At 39.1% G+C, this 27,305-nt stretch overlaps 1 protein-coding gene across 2 annotated transcripts; it reads right to left on the bottom strand.

Moving 5' to 3' along the window:
• Positions 1-1,287: 1,287 nt before the first annotated feature.
• On the bottom strand, positions 1,288-27,305 carry LOC113894319 (RE1-silencing transcription factor-like). Of its 2 annotated transcripts, none has more exons than XM_027544579.1 (4): positions 26,949-27,305; positions 18,666-19,569; positions 13,407-13,490; positions 1,288-6,903 (listed from the first exon to the last, which is right to left on the bottom strand). In XM_027544579.1, exons 2-4 carry the CDS (start codon positions 19,558-19,560, stop codon positions 4,889-4,891), a joined length of 2,994 nt encoding a protein of 997 aa, XP_027400380.1. In that variant the 5' UTR covers positions 19,561-19,569; positions 26,949-27,305; the 3' UTR covers positions 1,288-4,888. The 2 variants fall into 2 exon arrangements, with proteins under 2 accessions (XP_027400380.1, XP_027400379.1); XM_027544578.1 differs by lacking the exon at positions 26,949-27,305 and adding an exon at positions 25,938-26,113.

The following is a 27,305-nucleotide window of genomic DNA, read 5'->3' as shown; positions in this document are numbered from 1 at the left end:
GATGAATGTATACATATAGCTGATTCACATGGTTGTACAGCAGAAACATTAAAAAGCAATTATCCTCTGATTAAAAAAAAAAAAGGGCAATTTCATAACACTGAAACTTCCCCTTAGTACTGATTACTAAAGATCAGTACATTGTTCTTACTATTATTATTAATAGCATCTTTGCCAACCTGCTTTTATGGAGCTGAAGATAAAAGCTGTGAGGTAACACTGGAGGGGAGCTCATAATACTGTACCATTAACTCTGCCTACAAACTAGGGTCAAGCCCTTAGTGAGACCATGGGCAGGATCCAAGAATGGCAAGAGGTTAAACAAATGATACAAGTAAAAAATTATAACAGAGTGAACCTCTGAGAAAGGAGTAGCAAAGGACAGGAGAAACACACTTGTAACCAAATACACTGATAACTTAAAGGTAACAAACTAAGTCACACATCAATAACATTTATATATTCATGATAAATTCCCCATATATCCTTGCATCATGCAGAAAACTTTGTATTCCTGTTATTAATTCAACCATGCCAATATAATAAATGCTTGAAAATTCATTTTTCTTTTTGCTGATAAAGTCTTACAGGAGAAAGGTGAACTGCTCATCAATTCAACAAGAAAAATCCATTCTTTTCTGATTCATGATCTTATAGGTCATCTGATGAATCAAGACAAAATGCAATCCAGTTGTTCTGATGTTTCTCCAACTTGTTCTCCCTCTTCTCTCAAGGCCACAGAAATATCTAAGCCTTCAACATACAGCACAACTGTATATTTCTACTAACAAAGGAAACAGAATCTTACTAGAATATGGCTTATCTGTTTTTCATGGGTTTCATATTCTCAGATTTCCACTGAATACAGTAAAATCCTTAAACTAGTGAACATTCAATGTAACTTCTAATTTTCTCTTCAGTACATCTTTTCCCAATCATGAGTCAAAATTAGTATCAGGCTTGCAACTGTGATGGGGCATGTACATTAAAACTATAAAAGGGACCTATAGTTGGAAAGAAATTACTATGGAAAACCTCCTATACGTCGTCTCTGCAGGTTTTTTCCTCCCTGACCTTCAGCTCCACCTCCCAGAAAACAAATTATAGAAAGAAAGGCTTGAAAGTACTACCCACTGGGACTGTTAGCCCAAAGGACAATGTCTGCCACAATCTTTCTACTTACCATGAGTTATTGTTACCTTGGGTAAAAGATTTTGAAAATTATTAATACACTTATAATTTCAGCCAAATAAATTTGACTTGATATACCAATAATAAACAAAGCCATAAAATGTTTTAAAACTTTATTTCAATGTAACTATACTTACAGAAATACGCATATTGGTTAATAGAATGCAATTTAACTTATCCTACACAATTTGAACCAAAAAACTTGGTACATGGTTTGCTTTAAAAAAGAAAGAAAAAGGATTTGCAGTCTGGTTTATTTTTTATCTATTACAAATGTATATAAAAGATCTTCCATCAAATGCTGCTGAAGTAAACAGCATGAACCTTGAGAAATTAAACTTTGGTTTGTCTCTGAAAAATAACATGTATTGCACTGTAAAAATTAATAAAGTTGGTGCAACAAACATTGTTGTAACGTCTCAATGCCAGTTCATAAAGTTCAATAACTAATGGATGTTGATGAAAATGGGGAGAGTCTATGTATACATGTGAAAATATAAAAGCCATTCAATCTAGTCTGATTTAAAACTAGAAGTCCAGTTCACCTGCTGATGTCAACAAGGAAACTCTGCACAGTAGCTATTTTTCTGATTTGTGCAAAAAAGAAAATGAAGTTTCTTCCCAAGCTTTTCAGTCTAGAACTGAAACTACAGGAAAGGTATTCTGTCCATTGTCAATATTCATGGGATGATATGCGATGACTCAAGCTTAAATCTGAATTAGCACTTACATGCAAAATAGTCCCCAAAGTTAAAGACCAATTGACTTCAGAAGTGACTTCACAAGTCACTTCGAAAGTCACAATAAAGTTATAATGGCCCTTCTTGGAAGACTAGAGTAAAATACCCAGCCATAGTTGTAAGAAATCTTTCAAAAAATGCAGCCCTTTGTGAATGACACCTCAATTAAAAAAAAAAAAAAAGAGGGGGGTAGCCCCACAGAAGCAGCTCTGGAAAGAGAAAAAATATATAACTTAATATATCTTAAAAACCAATGTGAATATAGGTTCAGAAGATAGTTAAAAGAGATATTTTTATAAGGCTACCTAGGATTAGGCTTATAACATATTCTAGTCTTTCAACTTTTGCTCTAGGACTAAATATCAACTTACAAATAACATGTTCACCTTTCATTCCTTTATTAAAAGGGAAAATTCTAGCTTCAATCCTATCCAGTGGAGGGGAAACTGAGAAAACAAAAAGACTCAAAACAGTTCCACGTAAATATCACATTTTTTAAATGGAAGAACTTCCAACTAGACCAGAAGTTCTTATTACTAATACACTTTTCATTGAAACAATTTTTAATAAGTACAAATACATGGCATTAAGTTTCAGAACCTAATATAGGCCTGACAATCAAGTCCTTGTTTTCTGGAAGAAAGGCCTCAAGTCCACTCAATTTCCAGTAACAATGTTTTCACAGATCACTTTAATAAAGGGTTTTAATTTCCTTCATATGTTCACTTTTGGCATTCTAGCCTTAAAATCTAGATAAGAAAATTAACCAAATTCCCCAGAAGTCAAATTTTTTTTTGAAGTATCAAAGAATCCACAATACCTCTTTCCCAAACTGATTCCCAGTTGGCAATTTGTACTTAACATGAATTTTTTCACATATACTGTTAAAGGTAACATACAAAATGTACCCATGAACATTAAAAATAGTTGTCAGAAAGGTTTAACTAGCCTTATAATTTAAGTTTTAAAACATAAATATTTGCAGCTTGATCTTTCGTTGACAATGATTGTCGGAGCTTAGAATTCAACATCATTTACAAATCCCTATCATGCATACAAAACACACACCAGTAACACACAACTTACTCATGTCTTGAGAGAGTCTTCTGCTTCTTTATATCTTTGGCCTCCCAGTCAATTCCAAGTTCAAATGTCTTTTATCAAACTTTAATCTATGATTTTTTATCAAGTTTCCCACCAATACTTCAATATTTTCCTAATCTTTCACGTTGCATTGCCAAACTCTGAAACCTTTCTCAGACATCAGACAAAAGAAAATAAATGAAATATAAAATGGTAATTTTAGAAAAGAATATGGGAGGGTTGAAATTATTCAAGGCTCCCTATTGGGATCATACTTTACTGGACTACAATGAGTAACTGCTATCAATAAGAAAAATCCTTTGCTGGATTCTTTCATACTCTTCGGTGACTGGCCAAAGAATCTACCAACAAAGTTTGGGAGTATATACTCTTCCATACAAAGTACCCTCATAGGAACACCAGAATAGCTACAACTCATTTGAGGCCTCACCTATAGAAAAAGGCAGTCACAGGAACAGCCAGGACACCCACTAGTTGGTGGAGATCCCTGAGAAAGTGTGATTTTTAAAAATCTGGACTGAACTTCAGTTTCACCAGCCTTTTCTACTGTATTCACAGGAAGTAGCAGCTGGTCTACCATACTACCTTTCTCATCCTAGATTTTCTGTATAACTGCTATGGCTTTGGAATCTCACAAACTCATATTGTGTGTAACTTAAAGGAGGAATTATCCCTCCTAGTTCCAGATTTGCAGTTTCCAAATAAAAATTACAGCCCTTTATTCAGCGGAGTAGACATAAACAACAACCATCTACAAATGAGGTTTTCCTCTAAGATACGATTTAACACTGCACTTTTAGGAAGTAGATGTACTAAGACACGTCAAAAGTTTACTTATGGTTGATACTTGAGATAAATATCCATTCAATATAGACCTAGTGGTTTATTTATTGTAAAGTTCAAACTGAGAGCTATGATTTCACTACATCCACTTAAAATAAATAACATTTGAAATGCAGACTCTGGCATATATATGAATTGAACCTACATATTTCATTTGCTCAGAAATTTGTACACAATAATATTCTGCAAGACAATTGCAGCAAAGGGGAAAAAAAGCCTGCCCTTTGCAAACAAGAATAAAAGCATCCCTCCAAAGAGGAAAAAATAAAATGCCATATATGTATAAAGTGTTACTGTTCAACACAAATGCTAGTTCTAGGGAAAAAAATGTAACTGCATAGATTTAAAAAGTGCAATCTTAAGCCATTAAAGCACCAAAACAAAAAAACACACCAAAATCAGTGTTTTTTTTTTTTTTTAGGACAATTAACATATACACAAATAAGAAATACCTATTGATCAAAAATCAGGAAGTAAATACCTGAACCGATAGAACATCTACTGTTGGCAGAATTTCTCTTCAAATTCAATGTATTTTCTCATCTTTAACACAATTTTAAAGTGCTAACTTCAAATAAAGCAGGCAAATTCTTCAAGTAATTTGCCATTTAAGTAAGCCAATTTTTATAGGGCTAAACAAGGAATGAAGAATAAACTAAAGTGAACAGGAAGACAGACATGAGAAAAAACTGACAAGTTATTGCTGAACAAATTGATAGAATGCTCTAATACCACCTTGGCATCCTTGGTTCAGTTAAAGGCAAAAGATAAAAATATTTTTAAAAAGCTAACAGGTTTAGATGACCGCTGGTTTAGTATACTAACTCCCTTGGATTTGCTAAAATGTGTACATCAGTAGGTACACGGAGTCCTAAGAAAAAGAGTGGGACTTAAAAATCAAGATTGGACAGTAATTAATTTTAAAAACAAAAGGCTGTCTACTACTCCAAATGAATATAAAATGTCAGAGACCTTATACACTAAGAACTGAAGCCTTGACCAGAGTTTCATTACTCCTGCCCTTGAGCTGCCTTTTCAAGGAAGTATATATTAACCAAATGGCGATTGAGGTGTTTGCTGTAATCCTTTTCCTTTCGAAAAGAACGATCACAGAAGATACAAACGAAATCTCCCGCGGCCACTTTGACAGCCAAGGCATCCTTTCCATCTTTCCCACTGGTCTCTTGTGGAACTGGCCGAGCACCGTTCAATCCAGAATCGTCACTGTCCTCTGACGTGTTGTCACTTAGGTCACTTCCATCATGACTGTGGATGCCTTCGTCTTCATCCATTTCCTGAGACTCGTTTACTGCCACGGTGACAGGAGGTGAGGCCACAGCAGTTGTGGACACGGCTTCATGTTTTTCTAGCGGTAGAGCAGAAAGTGGTGGTGAAACTGGTTCTTCAACTGCCGAGTCTCTGCTGGGGAAATTCTCTGCTTTCTTCTCATCAGTGTCCATCTCCATTTCACAGAGCATAGCTTCAGCTTGATGTTTATCCTCTGAAGTTTCACCCTCTGGCATATTCAAGTTTTCTTCAGAGGATGAAGTGTTGGCAGATTCCTTGATAACAGCAGCAACACCAGCCAGACTCTTACCTGCCTCTTCTGCTTCCACTTTTTGAAGAGGGGCTTCTTCATTTCCTTCGCCTGCAGGGAACAAATTTTGGTCTTTCGATTCTTCCCCCTTTAAGCTTTCCTTTGGCAGGGGTGGTGATGGTGGGAAGAGATCCTGTGCACTGGCACTTTCTTTTAGAAGCTGCTTGTCTTTAACAGGCACTAAGCCAACCTCAATAAGGACTTGCTCCTTCCGTGCCATTTCACTCAGCATGCTGGACTTTTCCTTTCTATTATCTTTGCGAGGAGACCTTCTGGGGATCGGCTCCATGGGAGGAGGAGGCTCTGTCTCAACAGGCCCCTTCTGAACGACCTCGATCTCAGCATCCCCCACAGGGGGAGGCGGGGGAGGAGGCTCTACCTGAACAGATCCCACCTGAGCAGGCTCTGGGGGAGGAGGAGGAAGAGGAGAAGGCTCCATCTCAACAGGGGTCACCTGAACAGGCTCCATGGAAGGAGATGGCTCCATGGGAACAGGCCCCTTCTGGACAACCTCGACCTCACCACACCCCACGGGAGGGGGAGGGGGAGGAGAAGGAGGCGGCAGCGGCTCTGTCTGAACACACCCCACCTGAGCAGACTCCATCTGAGTGGGCCGCCTCTGAGCAGGCTGGCTGCTTTTCTTACATGATTTACTTCTCACAGTTTTCTTCTTTGTACTGTTTTTCACACAAATGTTTTGCTTTTTATTCTCCTCTACTTTGCTGTCACCCTTTGGCACTTCCTGACTATTTTTGGATTTGCTTTCTGCCTTCCTTTTCTTTTTTGTCACAGGTTCCTCATCATTAACAGGCTCTTGTAAGGGATGGGCTTCAGCTTCCACCTTCCTTTTGCTTTTCTTGCTTTTGCAGCTTTTTTCTGAACAGTTTCCCGGGGACACATCCACTTCTTTACCTTTCATGGCCGATTTGCGCGTTCTGGTGGTCACTTGGCTTGAGGCATTACTACAAGGCTTTTTCTCTTTTGAAACATTATCTTTCTTTTCCGCTTTTACAGACCTTTCGTTTTTCTTCCCAGTCACATCCCCTTTTCCTTTTGTCTGCTCTGTTTCTGTTTTCTCACTGGTGAGTTTGTTATCAGGCAAGTCAGCCTCTCGCTTCTTGGTTTTCTTTAGTTTCACCTTTGAGACATCCATGGTTTTATTAGGACAAGTAGGATGCTTAGATTTGAAATGATACTGCAGATTACACTTCTTGGAAGCTGCGTAGTCACATACAGGGCAGTTGAACTGCCGTGGATTAACATGTAGCTCCACGTGTTTTTTGAAGTTACTTCTGTCTGCTGTTTTGTAGTCACAGTGTGGGCAGTTAAGAGGTTTAGGCCCATTGTGAACCTGTCTTGCGTGGCGGGTTACTTCATGTTGATTAGAGGCCACATAACTGCACTGGTCACACTTAAATGGCTTCTCACCTGAAGGTAGACAAGAGATGTTACAGAAGGCACACATTAAGAAATGAATTCAAGATTTATTCAAATATGTTCATCAAGAAGTGGAGATAGATATAGAGATATACATATATAAATAAACAAAACCACCAAAACTATTTCATGAAGACTTTATCATGCAATTTATATTTACCATATTTATTTGTATATCTTTGCTCTATCCTTTGATTCTCATACCAAATGGAAGAATAATTATCTCAATCATCTTTCAAAAATTCATTAACTAATGCTCTCAGTCACTAGTAAAGAACACAGATTCATCAAGAAGTACACAACAATTACTGGCAAACTAATCTGGGCTTTTTTTTTTTTTTTGGCTACCCCTTGGGGCTTAGGTTCTTAATGTTAATTCTAGGACAAGGGCACTCAAAGAGATAAGGTAATTTTAAAGTTTTTATCTTTAGTTAAACATATAATGGAATAGTACACAAAATTCCCATACATTCATTTAAGATAAACCTTGGAATTTCAAGTATTTTACACTCTCTGCCACACTCCCAGACCTTCCACGTGAAACTTTTAAAACAATGCCTTGGCCTCAGGGAGCAAAACATGTTTTCTTTCGATTTAACCCTTTGTCCTTTATGGCAAGAGCTGAGTCAAACTTTTCCAGTGCCACAGAGCTGCTATTCTACAGAAAAAGTTTAACAAGCAACATCTTTTCTTAATTCTCTCCCACCTTCTTCTAGACTGGGCAAAGGAACTAGGTAAATGAAAAGGGGCATACAAATAGATATGGCATATTAAATAAGAACAAGAAGTCATAACCACAGGCACATACAAGACCAGAAGCCTCCCACCCACCCCCAAATTAAAGGCATAAGATTTAACTCATTCTACCTGAATACATACCCATCTAGATCACAGTCTAGCAAATATTACCAAACGGTATCCAAACCCCACTGGTCCAATGGAATGCATAGCAGAAAAATGGAAATTGACATTTATGAAAATTCATCTCTCGAACAGTCTCAAATTCACACCAAATCTTTTTTCATAAAGCAAAACTATTCAGATATTAATAAAACCACATAGATGCTAAGCTTTACCTGATTAAAAAGATGTGTGACGACAGATCACAAAAACTTGTTCAGTTTACGACTACGTTCCCATTGTCAGTGACCACATATTAGTCTACCAACAGATTTCTAAAACACGATGCATTACTTTCTACTTGGTCCTATCTTGTCCTTTCCATTAAATGACTTAAATGGAGACAAACATCTACTTAACATATATAGACACAGAATGGGGAAAAGAAATGTGACATAACCGTTAAGAACTTGTTCTACAATAAGAATACCTGGGGGGATCAAATATGGGGCTCTGCAACTTATCGTGAGGTTTTTAGCAAGGTACTGAAAACTCTCTAAGGCTCAATTTCCTCATTTGTAAAGTACTCTTTAAGTGTTGTAAGCTATAAATAATCCAATCCAGTTCGAGCACTTAGTATAGGACAGATGGCCAAATAGTCAAAACACATTGCCTGTAATTCATGACTTTTGGAATAAACTGGTCTAAGTTATAGAATGGCTAAACAAAAGGGAAGATTTCATGTGCTTATCTTGCCTTACTGTATAAATTCTGCCTTTGAGTATACAAAGAGTTGATGAATGGAGTTGATCCCTTTAGGAAAATATTTGAGCTCATAAAAGAATTATAATGAAAATGTCATTTTATGGATTTCCATGGTGGCTCAGTGGTAAAGAATCTGCCTGCCAATGCAGGAGACACAGGTTTGATCCCTGATCCAGGAAGATTCCACATGTTGAGAAGCAACTAAGCCTGTGTGCCACAACTACTGAGCCCGTGCCCTAGGGCCCAAGAGGCTCAACTACTGAGCCTATGTGCCACAACTACTGAAGCTTGTGCACGCGAGAACCTGTGCTCCCCAACAAGAGACACCACGACAGTGAGCCCCCCAAGAGAAGCCCCAGCTCACCGCAACTTGAGAAAAGCCTGCACAGCAATGAAGACCCAGCAGAGCCATAAATAAACAAATGTCATTTTATAAACCCTAATGAATGAGGGTATTTACACAGCCTGCATCAAGTAAGGTGTAAGCCTCCATGTGTGAAACAGTCAGGGAATGGGAGTTCCTAGGATTCTGTTTAAAACTATGATGACATCATTTAACCACTTCCTTCACTCCACCCCCATTTTTGCTTTATTGTTATTAAATCTTTATTGTATTGAAAAATCAATTCATCAAGTTCAGTTTATTAATACCTAGCTGAATGAACATTCTTTTGCCCTGTACCAACAGTTTTAACTTAATTCCCTTTTCCAGTTCTAGGAATATTTACTCATTTTTAATTTTACTTTTATGAATGTGTCATATGTCTATTTTATTCTTCCTAAATAAAGTACAGGTATAAGGCACATTCTTATAAAAAAGAGCCCAGGAAGAGTATAAAGGGAATTTCTAATTAAACAATAATAGGGGCATACTGGAGAAGGCAATGGCACCTCACTCCAGTACTCTTGCCTGGAAAATCCCATGGACGGAGGAGCCTGGAAGGCTGCAGTCCAGGGGGTTGCTGCGGGTCGGACACGACTGAGCGACTTGACTTTCACTTTTCACTTTCATGCATTGGAGAGGGAAATGGCAACTCACTCCAGTGTTCTTGCCTGGAGAATCCCAGGGATGGGGGAGCCTGGTGGGCTGCCGTCTATGGGGTCACACAGAGTCGGACACGACTGAAGCGACTTAGCAGCAGCAGCAGCAGCAGGGGCATACTACTCAGCAATAAACAAAAAAGTTCTGGTAATGCAGCATGGAATGAATCTCAAAAACATTTTACAGAAGTAAAAAAAAATTAACAGAAATCAGAGTTATCAGTTGAGGGGAAATAGGGGAGTACTGATTGGAAAGAATAAAGAGGGAACTTTTCTAAGGGTAGTAGAAACATTTGGTGTCTTCACCTAGATGGCAGTCAAATAAGAGAAAACATATATAAAGTCACTGACCTGTAAACCTAAGATGTGTGCATTTTCAAGTGTGTAAATTAGACTTAATAAAATACTGTTTAAAAATTTTCAAAATGAACTCCTATGCTAGGAGAATGGGGGAACTATCCAGGGTGATATATACAAAAATATAGTGGCAAACATAAGTTCAATGTATCAGGATCTCTAAACTATTTAAGTGAGGATGCTTCAAAACCATCACTTGTAAACACAAATAGAACACAGAATAACAGCTGATTAGGTTAGTGTGTCTATATATTTCACCACACCATTACTCTGATCCCTTCTGACTTTGGCCTCAGAAGACCTACCTGAATGGAAGTGCTCCAAGGAAATAATCAATGTGGTTTTGTTTCATTAACTAATTTGTCATTTTAGCTAAAATGTACCAACTCAACGGAGCCTAATCTCTTCCAGAAATTAATCTAAGCACACACTTCTGTTCCCTAAAAGATGAACAGGGAAGTGAATGCCCAAGCTGACCTGTAAAGATCAGACTCCAGACCACAAAGAAAGCACCCAAGATGTTTACTCCATGCAACCCAGTTAGGAAGGCTACCTTCCCAATTTGACCACATTTAGCCTCAATGATTTGCAATATAGGATCCACTGGAAATAATTCAGCACACTCATACACAAAACAAACTAGCCATGTTTGTTTCCTGTTAGTGACTCACAAATTATTGGCATCCAATAAAAGACAGTGGCTTTGCTATCTCCATACTTTGTGTTTCTAATTTCATTATTCTGTAGCTTCTTGAGCCATTTGCTGAGCCATAATATTCTGTAAACACTGCTGATGACTAAAACTGAGAGTGTGAAAATATGAAGCCAAACCCTGGCTCTTCTAAATTGGAGGAATGACAAATTAACCTTAGATAAAACATTTATCTTCTCAAAACCAGTGTCCTAATCTATAAACTGGGATTTAAGTATTCTAGAGGTACTAAGATTTGAGATAACAAGTTTCAATTTTTCAGCACCCAGCATGCATACAATAAATAGTTAACCGCTACTCATTATTAACACTTTAAAAATATTTGCTATATTACAATGGCAACTAGTAAAAATCAACTTTAAAATATAGCAAAAGATAACAGTAATCAATGCAAAATCATTCAGGCAATCATTATTGTTTGGTATAAAACAGAGATACAGATTTATACAGTGACAACAGTATCACTCATTCAATGAAAAACATACAAGTGTGTTGTCATTCTGATCCAGTGACACTAATATAAGGTCAACCAGATATTTCAAGTGAGACACAATTCAAGCATTTAGACTTAATTACCAGTGTACATGTTATACAAGGCACAGGGAAAAAGGAAAAACTAAAGATACCATGAGAAAGCTAAGTTAAGACAAATCCAGAAGAGAGGACATTCCACAGAAAAAATGGTTGTATTGCTTCAAGGCTTTAATGGGGACAATAACAGAACTTATTATCACAAGTGGAGAAGGCAATGGCAACCCACTCCAGTTTTCTTGCCTGGAGAATTCCATGGATGGAGGGGCCTGGTGAGCTGCGGTCTATAGGGTTGCATAGACAAGACAGTTATGAAAATGGAAATGATCTAAGTCATGAAAAACTCTTTTTTTAAAGGCTACAGCACAAATATTAGTAGGATATGATGGCCTATCCTCAACAAAGCATCCATGTTATCCGCAGAAAGTGAAACCATGAAGCACCCAAAAGTAATACTAAAAACAGGTTTCTGGTTAAGTGACTCAACTCAATAGTTAAGAAGATTGAGAAGGAGCATTCAAAGTATAAAACTTGATAAGCATGTAAGGTCAAGAAGGGCCAGTAAACATGCTGTGATCCCTCACAGCTGCTCAAATTAGAATTCATACTATAATCGAGTCTTAATCACTGACCTAAAACAGAAATACCCAACAGAAATAAAATGCAAGCAACAGAGGTTTAAGTTGTCTAGCAGTCACATTACAAAGGCTAAAAACAAAACAAAACAAAAAAACAAGTAACAATAATTTTACTTACTTAACCCACTATATTCAGCATCATGCCAAAATGTAATCAATATTTTAAAAAGATTATTTTATATGATTTTCTTCATACTGTTTAAACTCAGGTATGCACCTTAATTCAAACCAGCCACATTTCACTAGCTCAGTAACCACATATGGACAGTGGCTATCCAATTAGACACCACAAACTATTATCCTAAGGTAAGGGGAGTTGGGTCTATATACACTTCGGTACACAGCAAAATTTTAGCAGAATTCCCCCATAGGGCTATATATTTAAATTTAGGAGAATATGCTGATCAGATGTGCTTGTTCACCAAGGGTCAGTGTGACTAAAACGAATTATCCACTCAAGACCACTATGCTAATATTGACCTAACTTTGCTTTCTATCTATGTTTTAAATAATGGGGACCAATTCTGGTTGGTGTTCTTGATAATTTCAGTCACTGGAAGGGATATAAATCTTCAACTTGCTATAGACCTATATTTTATCTATTATAAGTTAATAAATTGGAATCATGGTTATCTACCATTCTTTAAAGTTTGGCTCTTTATAAACCAGCCCTCAGAAGCCCTGTCAACTCCCAGAGAACAAATCCAAATTTCAGAAACTGAGCAGCTATAAGGAATCCCTGGAACCTGGTAACCACACAGTATGAAACTTGGTGTTATGCTCTGTTGGAGGGTAAGGGAGGCAAGGGCAGCTGGGTGGGAGTATGAGAAAGCAGAGGCAGTTCAAAAAGGATTAACCAGCCTTGGCCTATGTTCAACTTTTATTACATCATGGAACTTAAGTTTTGACCTCATGCGAAGAGTTGACTCATTGGAAAAGACTCTGATGCTGGGAGGGATTGGGGGCAGGAGAAGGGGATGACAGAGGATGAGATGGCTGGATGGCATCACTGACTTGATGGACTTGAGTCTGAGTGAACTCCGGGAGTTGGTGATGGACAGGCAGGCCTGGTGTGCTGCGATTCATGGGGTCGCAAAGAGTCGGACACGACTGAGCGACTGAACTGAACTGAACTGAAGGACCCTCCGCCTGGACAAAGTACACACATACATCTACATTCAGTTTTAGACATTCCACCTATGGACTCCCTGGTTAGAAATCTCCATTTAATACAGCTCTACCCTAGCAGACCACTAATTTTTAATTCTGATTTCAGAATTATGCTATAAATAAACATTTAGGATCCAGTTCCTAGTCTAGAAGAACTTTCTTATAATGGCAGTTTACTAAAAACAATAGATGGAAGATTGGGACTGACATATATATATGAATTACTATGAGAAAACAGATAACTAATGAGGACCTACTGTTTATAGCACAGGGAACTCTCTTCAATGATCTGTGGTGACCTAGATGGGAAAGAAGTCTAAAAAGAATGGATATGTATACTGTATAACTGATTCACTTTGCCGTACAGTGGAAACTAACACAACATTGTAAAGCACTACAATAAAAAAAAATTTTTTTTAAAGTTCCCATTTCTTACCAACCTGAATGAGTACGCATATGTCTGGTTAAATGAGTCTTCTGAGAACTTGAGTAAGGACAAAGTTCACATTTATACGGACGTTCACCTACAAAAATATAATGATTAGTGTTCAAATATGATAAAATAATGCAAATACCGTTCTCAACCATATACATATCATGCAGTACTGAGGATTTTTTTCTCCTGTTCCTGGCAAAATGATCAATTTTTATCATGTATTAGAAAAATCATTTAAAATACACATAACTACATTATATCAGCTTTGCTAATAAAAAGTATCATTGGCTTTCTGAATTCTCACAGCCCTTTTAATTTTCACAGTAATGCTACATGTTATTACATTAAATATTAAGAACTGAAAAACTATCTTGGATCAGGTTATCAGCAACATCTTAAAAATAGAATTATCCTTAAAAAAATTTACTACATTGTAAATCAACTATATTTCAATGATATTCTTTTAAAAATCTACCCAAATTTTCTGATGCTATGACTTGGGTAATTTTTTTGGTCTTTATAAATGATAAAACTACTATTTGAAATTGTTAGCTTTAAGCAATAACATTTTTGAGTGAGGAAGCTATTGTTTCAAGCTAAAATTTTCAAGTGGTAGCCAGAACTTTTATAAAATAAGTCAGTGTTAAAGCAAATTATAATCATTAAGCGACAGGGACTGAGAGTAACTGAAGATGACAGGCCAGTAATTTACTAAAGAATTAAAAGACTCAAAGGCAGGAAATATGTATTTTTTGTACACACATTATCAACCACAAAATATGTATCTTTTAAAAAGCTTGATAGGGACTTTCCTGTTTAGGACTCTACACCTCCAATGCAGAGGGCACGGTTTGGATTCCTGGATGGGGAACAAAGATCCTACATGCCATGGGGTGCAGCCGGAAAAATTAAAAAATAAATAAAAATAAAAGCAGCTGTCTCTCAGGACACAATGGAACATTACATTAAAAAAAAAAAAAAAAGGCTTGATAATTTGTTTTCACCTGTTCTTTGGCCACAAGATAATAATTATGACTCTGGAGAAGCTTCTTTTTCTGTAAAAGTATCTTTGAAAGTGAAAGTGAAGTCGCTCAGTCGTGTCCGACTCTTTGCGACCCTGTGGACTCTGGCCTACCAGGCTTCCTCCGTCCACGGGATTCTCCAGGCAAGAATACTGGAGTGGGTTGCCATTTCCTTCTCCAGGGGATCTTCCCAACCCAGGGATCGAACCCGGGTCTCCAGCATTGGAGGCCGACGTTTTAACCTCTGAGCCACAATTTAAATCAAGAAAATATATGCAGAGCATTTAATGCAGTGCCTAACACACAAAGCCCTCAATAAACGTCAGTTATTATTTTGTAAGTTACAGTAATAGATGTGTCTAAAAAAATGGGATAAGGAAAAGACGAGTACAAAAAAATAGAAAGCACTGATGAGTGTTAAATGTATTTTTAATAACTATTCAGTTGTTATTAGCCAGTAGCTATAGATTAGTTGTAAATACATCATAGCAACAAAATGCATACTTTGACATGGAAGAATTTTAAGACAGCTTATAAAATGTTGGATATATTTCTGTAAAGAAAACATATAAATGGCCAATAAAGACATGAAAAGATGCACAATATCATCAGCCATTAGAAAAATTCAGATCAAAACCACAGACATGAAGACATCACACCCAAAGGATGGCTACAATCAAAATGACAGATGTTAAAATATATTTGTTAGGAGAATTATTTGTGGAGAATTCAGAACTTCAGTACAGTATGGGTGGGACTGTAAAACAGTGCAGCCACTTTGGAAAACAATTTGTCAGTTACTCAAATGATTACACATAATTACCATATAGTCTAGTGATTCATTCCTAGATGTATACTTAACCAAGAGGAATAAAAATATTACATCTACACAAAAACATATACATATTCATAACAGCATTATTCATAACAGCCAAAACTTGGAAATAACCCAAATATTCATTAACTGATGAATGGATGAATAAAATATTACTTATCCATACAACAGAGTATTATTTGGCAATAAAAGGAAAACAAGTACTGTACATATGACATGAATAAACCTTGAAAATATACTAAGTAAAAGAAGGTAGCTACCAAAGATCACACATGATTCCATTTATATTAAATACTCAGAATAGTTCAATCCACAGTGATTTGTATGGTTTATCAATTGTATATTAGTAAAGCTGTTACCAAAAAAAGTGAACGGAAGAAAAATTTAATACCCTTTCAGATTTACATGAAGGATCAACTAAGGATCAACTTTTAAAATTCTTCATAACAAATAGATTGCTTCAATCTGTGTAACTCATCAAACCAGACACAAATACTCTAGAAATGCTAGTAATTTTTCAGGCATACATAAGGCAAAAATATAATCTTTTAAAGTAGAATTTGTGTACTTCAATAAAAATTAATTTTTAAAAAAGTAGAAACTGTGAACTAGCTAAATATCAAACCCACAAAGTGAAAAATCTTTTGAGTTAAGATTCAAATAAAAACCCTCAGCCGCTTACCATGATAATTACCTATAAAAAAGAGATTCAGAACTTTGAATCTTAGCTGCATGTGACCCTGGGAACATCACTTCAGGCCTTTGGTAAATAAACACCCTGCTTCCTCAGCAAATTTTTCTGAAGATTAGCAGAGTAAAAGCACCTAACCCTTAGCACTCAGTAAAGGAACTTAAGAGACCCACTAAGTGAACCTGAAAAGGTTCCCTAAGTGAGAAGTAAGAAACAAGTGATTCCTGTGGATCATTTCTATATTTCTGCTCATTAGCACTAGATAAATTAATTTTTCCATAAATACAATTTTCATGCATGCATTTAAAACCAGAGGTACTCTCAGAATTTACATAATCAAAACAGTATCCTTCTATTTATACACCAACAAATTATTTTGAAATTTTTTTTTTTAAACACCACAAATAAACATAATGGGGTGTGGTGGGGAAGGAAGCTTTTTAAAAGTATTAAGACACACTAAGTTTAACACTAAAAATGCAAAATGAGATATGTGTACCTATGGAAGTCATGATATTATTGTGGAAATATCAACCTTACCTTAAGGTGAGGGAAAGTTATTCAATAGATGATGAAGTATATAAAATACAGCCATTAAAATTAGTCACCATTTCATGATATGCAACAATGTTAAATCACTATGTTGTATACCTCAAACTAATACGGTATGCTAATTATAACTCAATAAAAATAAAATTTCGAAACATTAAAAAAATTAGGCACCTAGACTATAATTAAATGACAAAAAACCACTGTAACAAAAAATGTTTGAACTCCTCTGGTGGTCCAGTGGTTAAGAAGCCACCTGTCAATGCAGGGGACACAGGTCTGATCCCTGGTCTGGAAGATCCCACATATCACGAGGCAATTAAGCCCCCGTACCACAACTACTGAAGCCCATGAGCCAAGAGCCCATGCTCTGCCAGCAGAGAAGCCACTACAATGAGAAATCTGCAACTAGAGAGTAGCCCCTAAAGTTCTAGCACAGCAAGGAGAACCCAATGCAGCCAGAAATAAATAATTTTTTTTTAAGTTTCAAAAAATTCACATAAAAAATTGGAAATTTATACTGAAAGTAAAATTTTTCCAGATCTCTGCATCTTTCTCATTTTTTATGTTCTTAAATCAGCTAACTTAGATTTATCATTGGAAACATTTTTAGATTTGGGGGAAATTTTTAAAATTTTTAAGTGACTCAACAATTTTGAAAGTGTTAAAATATAACTGACACTAATAAAATCAAAATTCAGTACAACAAAGACACTGGTAATATTCTTTATGATGACTTGTATGGTGGTTAGGTTAAGTGCTAAATCACTTCAGTCGAGTCTGACTCTAGCCCACCAGGCTCCCTCTGTCCATAGGATTCTCCAGGCAAGAATGCTGGAGCTGGTTACCATGCCCTCCTCCAGGGTATCTTCCCAACCCAGGGATCGAACCTGGGTCTCTTATGTCTCCTGTGCCGGTAGGTGGGTTCTTTACCACTAGCACCACCTGGGAAGCCTGGTTATGAGTACAGATTTGTAAATATTCACCACTGCCAATAATACCTTTTTAAAAAAATTCATAAATGTGTACATGTAAAACTCATGCATTTTACCATGTCAGTTACTACCTGAAAGCTCTACAGATTAAGGCAAATCCTAAATTAGGCCCCAAGGTTTCACAAAATTATTAAAAGAACATGAAGTATTTATGGCAGAAGTATATTTGGTATTTGTTGGTGAGGTTAGTTTAGTCTAATAGTTTGTTTAATTAAAACAGTTAAGTGATTAATGGTGTAGGATTCCCAAGAAACTCTCCTTTCCTATGCCATGTAATTTTGAAATGTTTGTACTTTTTTAAATTTTTGAAACAAGATGGTTTTAAAGCCTGGAGACAATTAATTACAGGTTAAAACAAATTCCAAGGAGACTGCAAAGTATTTTACTTGACCAGATTTTAAATTACACAGAAGCCATCTGTTGGAGCTTAGAAATCTTGCTGCAAATGTGTTTCTTGTAATGGAATTTTATCTGCAAGCTGTCTTGTTTATGCCTACCACTTCAACATCAATTCCTCTCCTCACTAGGACTCACTTTTAGCACAGGGTTCAGTCCTACAGAGTGACAACTACTGCAAATGCGATCTGATGCGAACAGCATTCCACAGCCCTTTTCTCTGCTGATGGGAGGAGCAGAGTACTAGGTTACCTTATCTATGTTGTTCAGACCAGTAATCAGTCCTCAAAGGTACCAATTCACACCAAGAAAATGTAATGCAATTATCAATAGTTACAAACAATGCTTTTAAAAAATAAGACCCCTTAATTACACAGATTTGAAAGTCAATTTAAAAGTGATTAAGGGGTGTAGGGGAGAAATGCCAGCAACCACTGAGAAGGGCTTCCTTTTGAGGTGAAGATGTGCTGAAATTGATTGTGGTGCTGGCTGCATAATTCTGTGAACATACTAAAGCCAATGCATTTTAACAGTAAATGGATGAACTGTGTGGAAGTGGAGTATATCTCAATAAAGCTGTTATTTGATGTACAAGTTGATATATGAGGTATGATTGCCAAATGTGATAAAATGATGATTTTAACTGTTGCGTATAGGTGATGGGTACCTGTGGGTGCAGTGAGGCATTCTCTTTACTTCTGAGATGTTTAAAATTTTTCACATTTTCCATTTTGGGGGGTACAGTACACTTAATAAATGAGAAAGGTACTCTTACCTGTATGAGTTCGAACATGCTGAACATAATTGTTTTTTCTGTCTGAAAAATAGTTGCATTTTCCACATGTGTAAACTTTCCTTGGAAAATGGTTTCTCAGGTGTTTCCTCCAGTGATATTCACTCACTGTGGTGTACGTGCATATGATACACTTGTAGACTCGCTCATTGTCCCCGGCTCGGGTGTGATGTTTCAGGTGAGCAGTATAGTGATCATAGCGATTGGTATTGTAGCCACAGCGGTCACAGCGGATGGGGCCCTTGGAGAAATCGCCCTCTTCTCCAGTAGAAGAGCCGGATTCCCTGGCTTTTGCTTGCTTCTCGGCACTTTCCTCCACAAAAAATTTCTTGGCGCTGTGAACTCGGATGTGATGCACAAACTGCTCTTCAGATTCTGCTTCATACTGGCATGGTTTACAGCGGAAGGGTTTGGTCTTCAAGTTCTTGCACTTGTCCTCTGCTACGGGTGTTTCCTGAGGAACGTCTTTATTTGAGCTGTACGTTTCTGAGGCAGCTGCTACCTCAAACACAGGCCGTGGCTGCACAACACTGAGTTCCAAACTTTCCAGTTCCATGTTCTCCAGCCCACTGGGTTCGCCTTTCACCTCAGGAGACTCCTCAAGTCCTTCTCCATCACTATCTGAGAAGTTGCTATCCCCAACAGGCATCAATTCTGCCATCTGCCTTTCTTCGCCAACCAGGTAATCACAGCAGCCGCCATTTACCTCCCCAGTTAAGGCCACGTTTGCCAACATGATGAGCTGAGGCGCAGCCAGTTCAGCTCGAGAGAGATCAGGCAAGTCATACATGTCGTTTGGCAAGGCCATGCCCATGGTGCCACTGCCGGTGAACAGCCCTCCTCCTCCGGAAGACTGCCCCATTACCTGGGTGGCCATATCTGTGCTCTGCATTCAAAACAAAACACACAAAAGCACCAGTTTAAGCACAACTTTTACTGGTCTAAAACAAAACATCACTGTAATTCTTTGTAACTTAAAAAAATACATTTCCCCATATAATCTTTAAACCCAATCAGCTTCATTAACTATTGAAAATAAGTCTTTAAAATAGCTTTGTAATTCCAAATTCTCTTTATTGCAGTCATCAAAAAAATTTCTATGACCCCTATAGGAAATTCTATCAAGTGTTTGACACATGGCATGTCTTCCCTCAAGCACTTTTACTTTCTGGTGGAAAAATTAAGTAACCTTCATTTTTAGAGCTACTTAAAATTATATTTTAAATTCTATACATGAATAGTAAACTGCTGTCCTCTTAACTCCCGCTTCAACAGTTTACTGGTCTAAATCAGAAAGGGGAAAAAGATCCAAAAGCCAACTGTGCACAGATTAAAGTATGGTCTGCAAAGTAGAAGCCTGTAATAATTGCTCCGACAATTAAATCTCATATGAACTCAACTATCTTCAAAAGAATAAATTACCATTGGCCCTTGAACAACAAGGGGCTAGGAGCACTAACTCCCTGGTGTAATCTAAAATCGGAGTGAAACTTCTGACTTCACAAAAACTTAACTACCAATGGCCTAATGTTGACCAGAAGCCTACTGATGACAGTTAACACTTACTTAGTATGTTATATATATTACATACTGTATTATTACAATATAGTAAGCTAGAGAAAAGAAGACGTTAATAAAATCATAAGGAGGGCCAGGCCAGGCGGGGCTGAGCAAGAACAGGAGACCCAACCCCGACACCCATGATCGTGATCTTCCAGGTGATACTTGAGACTCTCTGCACCTTCATTTATGGAGCACCTTCCAAGGCCAGGCCTTGGGATGCAGCCCCGCAATGATCAGCTCAGTCTCTGCCTTTGTAGGCTAACAGTCTAGTGGCTATACATCATCCTGGTAAGCCCGAACTCACCAAAATTGTGACAAAGGAGCTGGCAAGAACAGGGAGCTAGTCTTGAGGTTCTGGGAGTACTGAATCCTGCTTATCTATGAAATGCAGTTAACACCTCAGCAGGACCTATTTCCCCAAATACAGGATGACCCTTCTGTTATTTACATATGTAAAAAATTGAGACTTGAGAAAAAAAGGCTCTCGAAGGTGCCACTGATGGCTAGTTAATAAACCCTACAGCGACTGCCAACCAGTCCATCCTAAAGGAGATCAGTCCTGGGTGTTCATTGGAAGGACTGATGCTGAAGCTGAAACTCCAATACTTTGGCCACCTCATGCGAAGAGTTGACTCATTTGGTGGGAGGGATTGAGGGGCAGGAGGAAAAGGGGACGAGAGGATGAGATGGCTGGATGGCATCACCGACTCAATGGACATGAGTTTGGATAAACTCTGAGAGTTGGTGATGGACAGGGAGGCCTGGCGTGCTGTGATTCATGGGGTCGCAAAGAGTAGGACACAACTGAGCGACTGAACTGAACAGTGACTGTCAATCCATTTCAGATACTTGTGGCAGCAAACAAAGCCGTTCACCTCTCCAAAATGGGAAAAATGAAAACAAGAACTTTACCTACTGAAATTATTTTCAATCTTTCCCCAAATAACAGTATTTCACAGGCCTTGAAAAATTTTGGTATCACAGCAAATGACACTTCAATTCTAACTGCTTTTATTGAAGAGGGAGAAAAACATATAAACCAGGAAGATGTAATATCCCAGATAGAAAGTCATCAAGTTTCTCTAAAAAATCTCCTTGAAATAACAAATATTACAGAAATAAAAGATACTTTCTTGGGATATTATTGAATGTTATCACTTGCAGAATGTCAACAAAAGATGTTTTGTGAGATGACAAGAAACAGTAAAAATTTTCCAGCATCAAAAAAAGGGAAATTGTAAGAAAAAATATATTTATAGTAATGTATTCACTGATATCATAAGTTTATGCACACGTATGTAAGGTACCCATACTGTCTTATACAATTAAAAATGTTGTTGTTAAACATTACTAATGCTAGACATCAAAAAAACAGTATGAAATTCATATTTATTTATGGATATAACATTTATACACTGATAACAAAGAAGCAACAATATGACTGCTTTATGATAACTTAATGTGATCAATATGATTGCATCCTGATAGTCTAACACGTGCAAATGAATGAATCTTTATAAAAATGTTATGGCATACATTACTACAGTCATATTCGTTCCACAGTATTGGAAATGTCACATTAAAAAAAAACTACTTACCTGTAACAACAGGCTGATACAGTTTTGCCAACTAGGAGAAAGGCATACTATGTGGTGGTGTAATTTTTTGAAAGCACAGTTAAAAAAACAGCAGGAAAACAGATAGTTAATTTTATATTGAGAATCAATCATGTTATATTAATGTAAGGGTACACTTCAATACGAGTCTTGCACACTGTCCTACGGAATGAACACTTAGGTGATAAAGATGATGACACAGTAACATCTCAGGACTCTTGACATAAAGTTACTAGATTTTTCATAAGACACACACAACTGATAAGTTTATTAACTGTACAACATGATGTTTATTTTCTGTTCATTAAGTGGAAGTGGAGCATCACAAAGGTTTTCAACCTATTAGTCTTCATTCACATTGAGCAGTCTGAGAGGAGGAAGGGTTGGTTTCGCTAAGGAGTCAAAGAGGTGAAGGAGGAAGTGGAGAAGGCAGGACAGTCAGACTCATGCAGCTTGATGGAAATGCATCCCAAATTTTGTTTGACTTTTTTCCTTTTTCATTTCTCCCAAAATGTTCCTATATGGTATCAATCTTTACATGGTATGCTTTAGTTTCACTGTATCATAGAATGCTCCATGTTGTAAAAATGCACTCATCTCCATCAAATTATCTTAATTCCTCTGATTTGAATTTCTCCAAGACCCCTGTCTTAAAACTCTTCATCCTACTTTTTTTTTGCTGTGAGATCCAGAATCTCATTCATATTTCCTTGATTGGCTCTGTTGTAAATCCTGTGAAGTCTTGCACAACATCTGGACAGTTTTCTCTAACAGGAATTTACTATCTGGTGCTTGATGGTTTCACAGCTTTTCCTATAAAAACAGCATCTTCAATGGTGTAATCCTTTCAGACTTTCATGATGTTCTATCAGGGTTCTCCTCCCATAGGATTGACAACCTTTCCCATCTTTTTCATAGAGTATCATGTCTAATGAGCTTAAAGACTCCCTGATCCAGAGGCAGAATTAGAGACAATTCTTTCTTAGGGAAAGTAGACCACTTTCCCTAAGGGTGTTAGCCAAAGTCCAATTCTTCTGCATGAATTCATCCTGTGTGGAATATTTTAGAAATTTAAATACAAGTTGAAGAAATGGGGAGATGCGATCAGAGACATATTTTCTGTATTTCACTGACTCAGTTCTTCGAGCAAAAGCAGCTAAACGTGCCCAAGCAAAATTTGAACCTGAAAACGGCAGTTCCTATGATGGGAAGTAGACTCGTAGGCAGCTTGAGGGTGGAGTAAAAAGAACAGACTCACTTGGCTGATTGTTCATTATGTATTTTCACTGGATGAGTAAAATCCTAGTTTTAACAGAGGTGGCTCTCTATTTTGTGTGGAGGGGATACAACTCTGATCTAGGCGTAAGTAAGGACCACAAAAGCCATTTCTTTGGAATTAAAACTTCAGAGAAGAAGAAACGTTGCCAGTGGACAATGAAAACAAAAGGTGGGTCATTATTTAAAAACCTAAAAGAAAGTTAAGAGGGAAGACATGAGAAATTTAAAGGTCACTGGGCTACAAGACAATGTTTCTGCTCCTTGTCTAAATGGATAGAATTCATAGACATCCAGCTTCCTGGAGTAGTTGGCACCATTATTGAATGTATCCAGAGAACCAAGAGGAGACGGAGAGATGGCAACAATTCCATGACTTAGATTCAGGACTTAGAGAATCCATAGTAGTGTTATTCAAAATAAGTTGATTTCCTGTGTTCCCTGATAAGTAAGTCACAAGTTTTCTAGGGCCTGCTAACACTGGTGGGAAATGTTGCATACATTCAAGTCTTGTGTCAGAAATCTACACTTTTCTGAATCAGTTCCCATAATCATTGGTGGCAGCTTAGCCCTGTTCAGTCAAGTGGGGTTGGGCGTAGTTGAACACGTCTCTTTAGGACTGGTCTCAAGCCATAGAAATTGATGGAAAACATTCAATTTCTTCTTTGTGGGTTGTTCTCTCATCTTTCTGACCTCTGCTTTCCCAGATATTAGAGTATTATAGTGGCTGCCACATAGCTAAATTGTTGTGTAATCACTGGAGGCAGCTCCTCATCCCATGTTTATTCCTTATGTGCTTTTTTTTTAAATCTCTAAGAAAGGGTATGGACATAAGCTCACTGTTTGCAAATAACCTATAAAATTATGTGTCTGTTGAGTTATATATACAATGAAAATGCAACTGAATAAGTTTAAAAGACGAGTATAAAATAAATGTGATCAATGCAATTATGAAAAAAAAAAAAAGAAAGTAGACCACTTCAGAATAATTAATGTTGAATTTGTGCGGTTCTGGGTGGCCAGGAGCACTGTTCAAAGCAACATTACTTTAAAGAGCACTCCAGTATTCTTGCCTGGGAAATCTCATGTAGCTGGTAGGCTACAGTCCACAGGGTCACAAAAGAGTAGGACACAACTTAGTGACAACTACAGCCCCTGCTCTCTACAACTAGAGAAAAGCCCGCACAGCAACAAAGACCCAGCACAGCCAAAAATATATAAGTAAACAATTTTTAAGTGAATTTTCAATTTGATATAAAAAGGTATTTCCCAAAACATGCAAGGTTTTCAGGCCTGCTGGTGTAGCTGCAGTAATGATGTCACAAATACCCTTTTTCTTTAATTTAAAAAAATTAGTATGGATTCATTTATTTTGAGATGGTGGGCAACCTCAAGTGCAGACATCAATCTACACCAGTACACATCAAGCAATTCAACTTTTTCTTGTAACAACTTTGCTTCTGGGGAGCACTTCCAGTATCACAAGTGGTACTATGTATGGGTCCATGATGTTATGGTATTGCAGTAAACAGGATGAAAAATACGCTAGAACTGCAAGTGGTGACTTTTTAGTGAAAACACAATTTACTGGACAGAGGGCTGATTAGCCTCACCTAGCATTTTCAGCAGACACTTTCAACACTCGAGCTCAACAAAATTAAAAAGAGGTGGCCACAAAATTATTACATTAGTACTGTATGTACTAGAGTTACTTTTACACAATTATGATTTAATAATGAATCTCAATTTACATTTCGATGAATGGCACTAGTGCGGTGGCTTATTCGGTTGAGTGCAAGTCTTGATAAATTTCAACCTTCTATTAGATTTATCAGTAGTAAATAATAGACTAGTATTTACATATATTTTACATATTCATAACATGTTTCCCCTAATTTTTTGATATTACTAGGCTGCATGGTTGGTTTGTTAATTTTTTCAAAATACTGCAAAGCTCAAAAACTTTACAATTTATTCCTTGGGAAAAAAAAATCCAAGTGGACCCCCACAATTCAAACATGTATTGTTCAAGGATCAACTATATTGTGAAAAAGTACTACTTCTTTTTTGATTATTTGACCTGTTACAAAGTAAAAACAAACAAAAAAAAGTAAGTAATCACCTTTTCTCCTGTGAGAAGAGATGTTTGGTGTATTTAAGACTTCACAAATCAAAAAAGAAAAAAGACTTCACAAATCAAAGTAAAGAAACTTTCAAATTCCCATATAAAATAAGACAACTCATTTTCACTATCAGCAACTTTCTTGCACTGTGCTTGACTTGGCCCACTTGCACAGCGGAGCCATTACAAGATCACCTTGAAACCTTGGGGTTTTCATACACCATCTTCACACTTTAGTTTCCAATCTAAAAGGTGTTATTCACGAATCAGGTGTTCTCTTACAAATCAGAAAAAGCAAAACAGATGGCAAAGACTGAAAAAAAAAAAAAAAAAGAATGCTAAACCCAAAATACAAACAGTAATCCGTTTCACCCAAGTGCATAAACAAACTCATTGAGTCATAGGTACCAAAGAAAGTCGGAATCAAATGCCATCACACAAAGCAAAGGCTGTCCAAAGCCTTAGCGAAACGCCCAGGCGACTCATAATTCCTAATTCTCCCCAAACCCTAACTACCATCCCCACAGGCATTTCCACGTTGCTCAGGAAGGCCGTCCGCGCACAGCCCGAAAGCCCAACGTGCCACTCGGATCCTACGTGCTGCCTTCACCAGCGCCGGCCTCGGCCGCGGCATTCCTGACTGAAATAGGCATTCGGCCATTTTCTCAAAATACGTACCAAACACAAAGCAGCTCTTCGCAAATTCCGGCGCCCTCGCTTCCCCTCGCCTCGGCCCGCTCACTGCACCATCGACACACCAAGTCGTCCTGAAGCGTCTCCCGGGCTCCCCACCACTGAAGACGGCGAAACAGGCAAACTCGGGGCGCCGTTGGGCCAGACCGAGTCTTCCCAGTCCAGGCTGCCCCCTCCCGGCCCGCGCGCCCCAGTCCGGGAAGAGTGAGGAAAGTTGCCGCGTCGTCGTCGTCCCCGCTCCTCGCCCGCCCAGGGCTCGCCCTCCGCAGGGGTCCGGGAGCCTCCGCGGGCGCCCTCCCGAGGCGCCGGGCCCCGAGGGCCAGAGGGGGCCCCCCTGCGCCCCGGAAGTCTGAGGCTCACTCCCCCACGGCGCCCCGCGGGACTCGCGCCCCGGCCCCGCCGACTCTGGCGGCCAGACGACCCCGCACGCAGGGCCTCGGCGGCCTGGCTGCCAGAGCGCAGAAATCGCTGTCCAGCCCCATTGGCGGAACCGCCCGGGTCCCGGGCTGACTCAACTCGCCCGGCCGCACTCAACGGCGCCTTCCGGCGAAAGGGAGAGGCCGGGGAGGGAGGAAGACGCGAGGGCCGCCGGCAGGCGAGGGGCTGCGACGGGACTCGGAGCAGGAGGAGCACGAGAGGAAGTTAGTTTCAGGACTAGGGCCCCAAGCAGCTCCGCTCCTGGCCTCTAGACAAGACATCCCCGCTCCTGCGCCCGCGCGGACGCGGCGACCCGGCCTCGACTGGGGAGGGGGTCCTGGCGCCGCGCCGCCCCTCACCGACGCCCCCGGCCCAGCCCCCCGGCGGCGACGATGTAACCCGATCCCGCCCGGCCGCCCGGCCGCCCGCCCCCGCCGCCGCCCGAGCCACAGTATCTGCAAATCAGCCCTGGACAGCGCCTCGCCCGCGTCCTTCCGCGCCCTCCCCTTTCCGCGGCCACGGCCGCCCGGCCGGCCCGCCGCCCCCACCCAACCGTGTCTCAGATCGCGCCGCGCTTACCGGCCTTTCTGGGCGAGGAGGGGCGACGGCCCGCGTCGCCGCTCCTTCACGGACTACTTTTCTTTGTTGCAGGAGTTTCGGGGGAGGGGAGGGTGACGGTGGAAAAGTTGGACGCTGGGCTCGTCGAGGCCCGCGAAGACCCAGTGGGGCTGCACAGAGTGTTCAGGCCGCTGGCTCTCGCCCTGCGGTCCGGGCCGCCGCCGCCACCCACAGCGGGCTCTGGGGCCCCAGGCCTCGGCGGCGCTTACTCCGCTCCTGCGCCCTGAGCTCTCGGGAGCCGCACATTCCAACACAGGAGGCTGCGCCGCGCACCCGACCCGCGCCGCCGCCGCCACTCCCGGGACACGCCCCCTCACC

This window comes from Bos indicus x Bos taurus, chromosome 6 (genome assembly GCF_003369695.1).
Source record: "Bos indicus x Bos taurus breed Angus x Brahman F1 hybrid chromosome 6, Bos_hybrid_MaternalHap_v2.0, whole genome shotgun sequence".
NCBI classification, from domain to species: domain Eukaryota; kingdom Metazoa; phylum Chordata; class Mammalia; order Artiodactyla; family Bovidae; genus Bos; species Bos indicus x Bos taurus.
The sequence above is the reverse complement of the archived record's forward strand: the minus strand, read 5'-3'. Positions and strand labels throughout refer to the sequence as shown.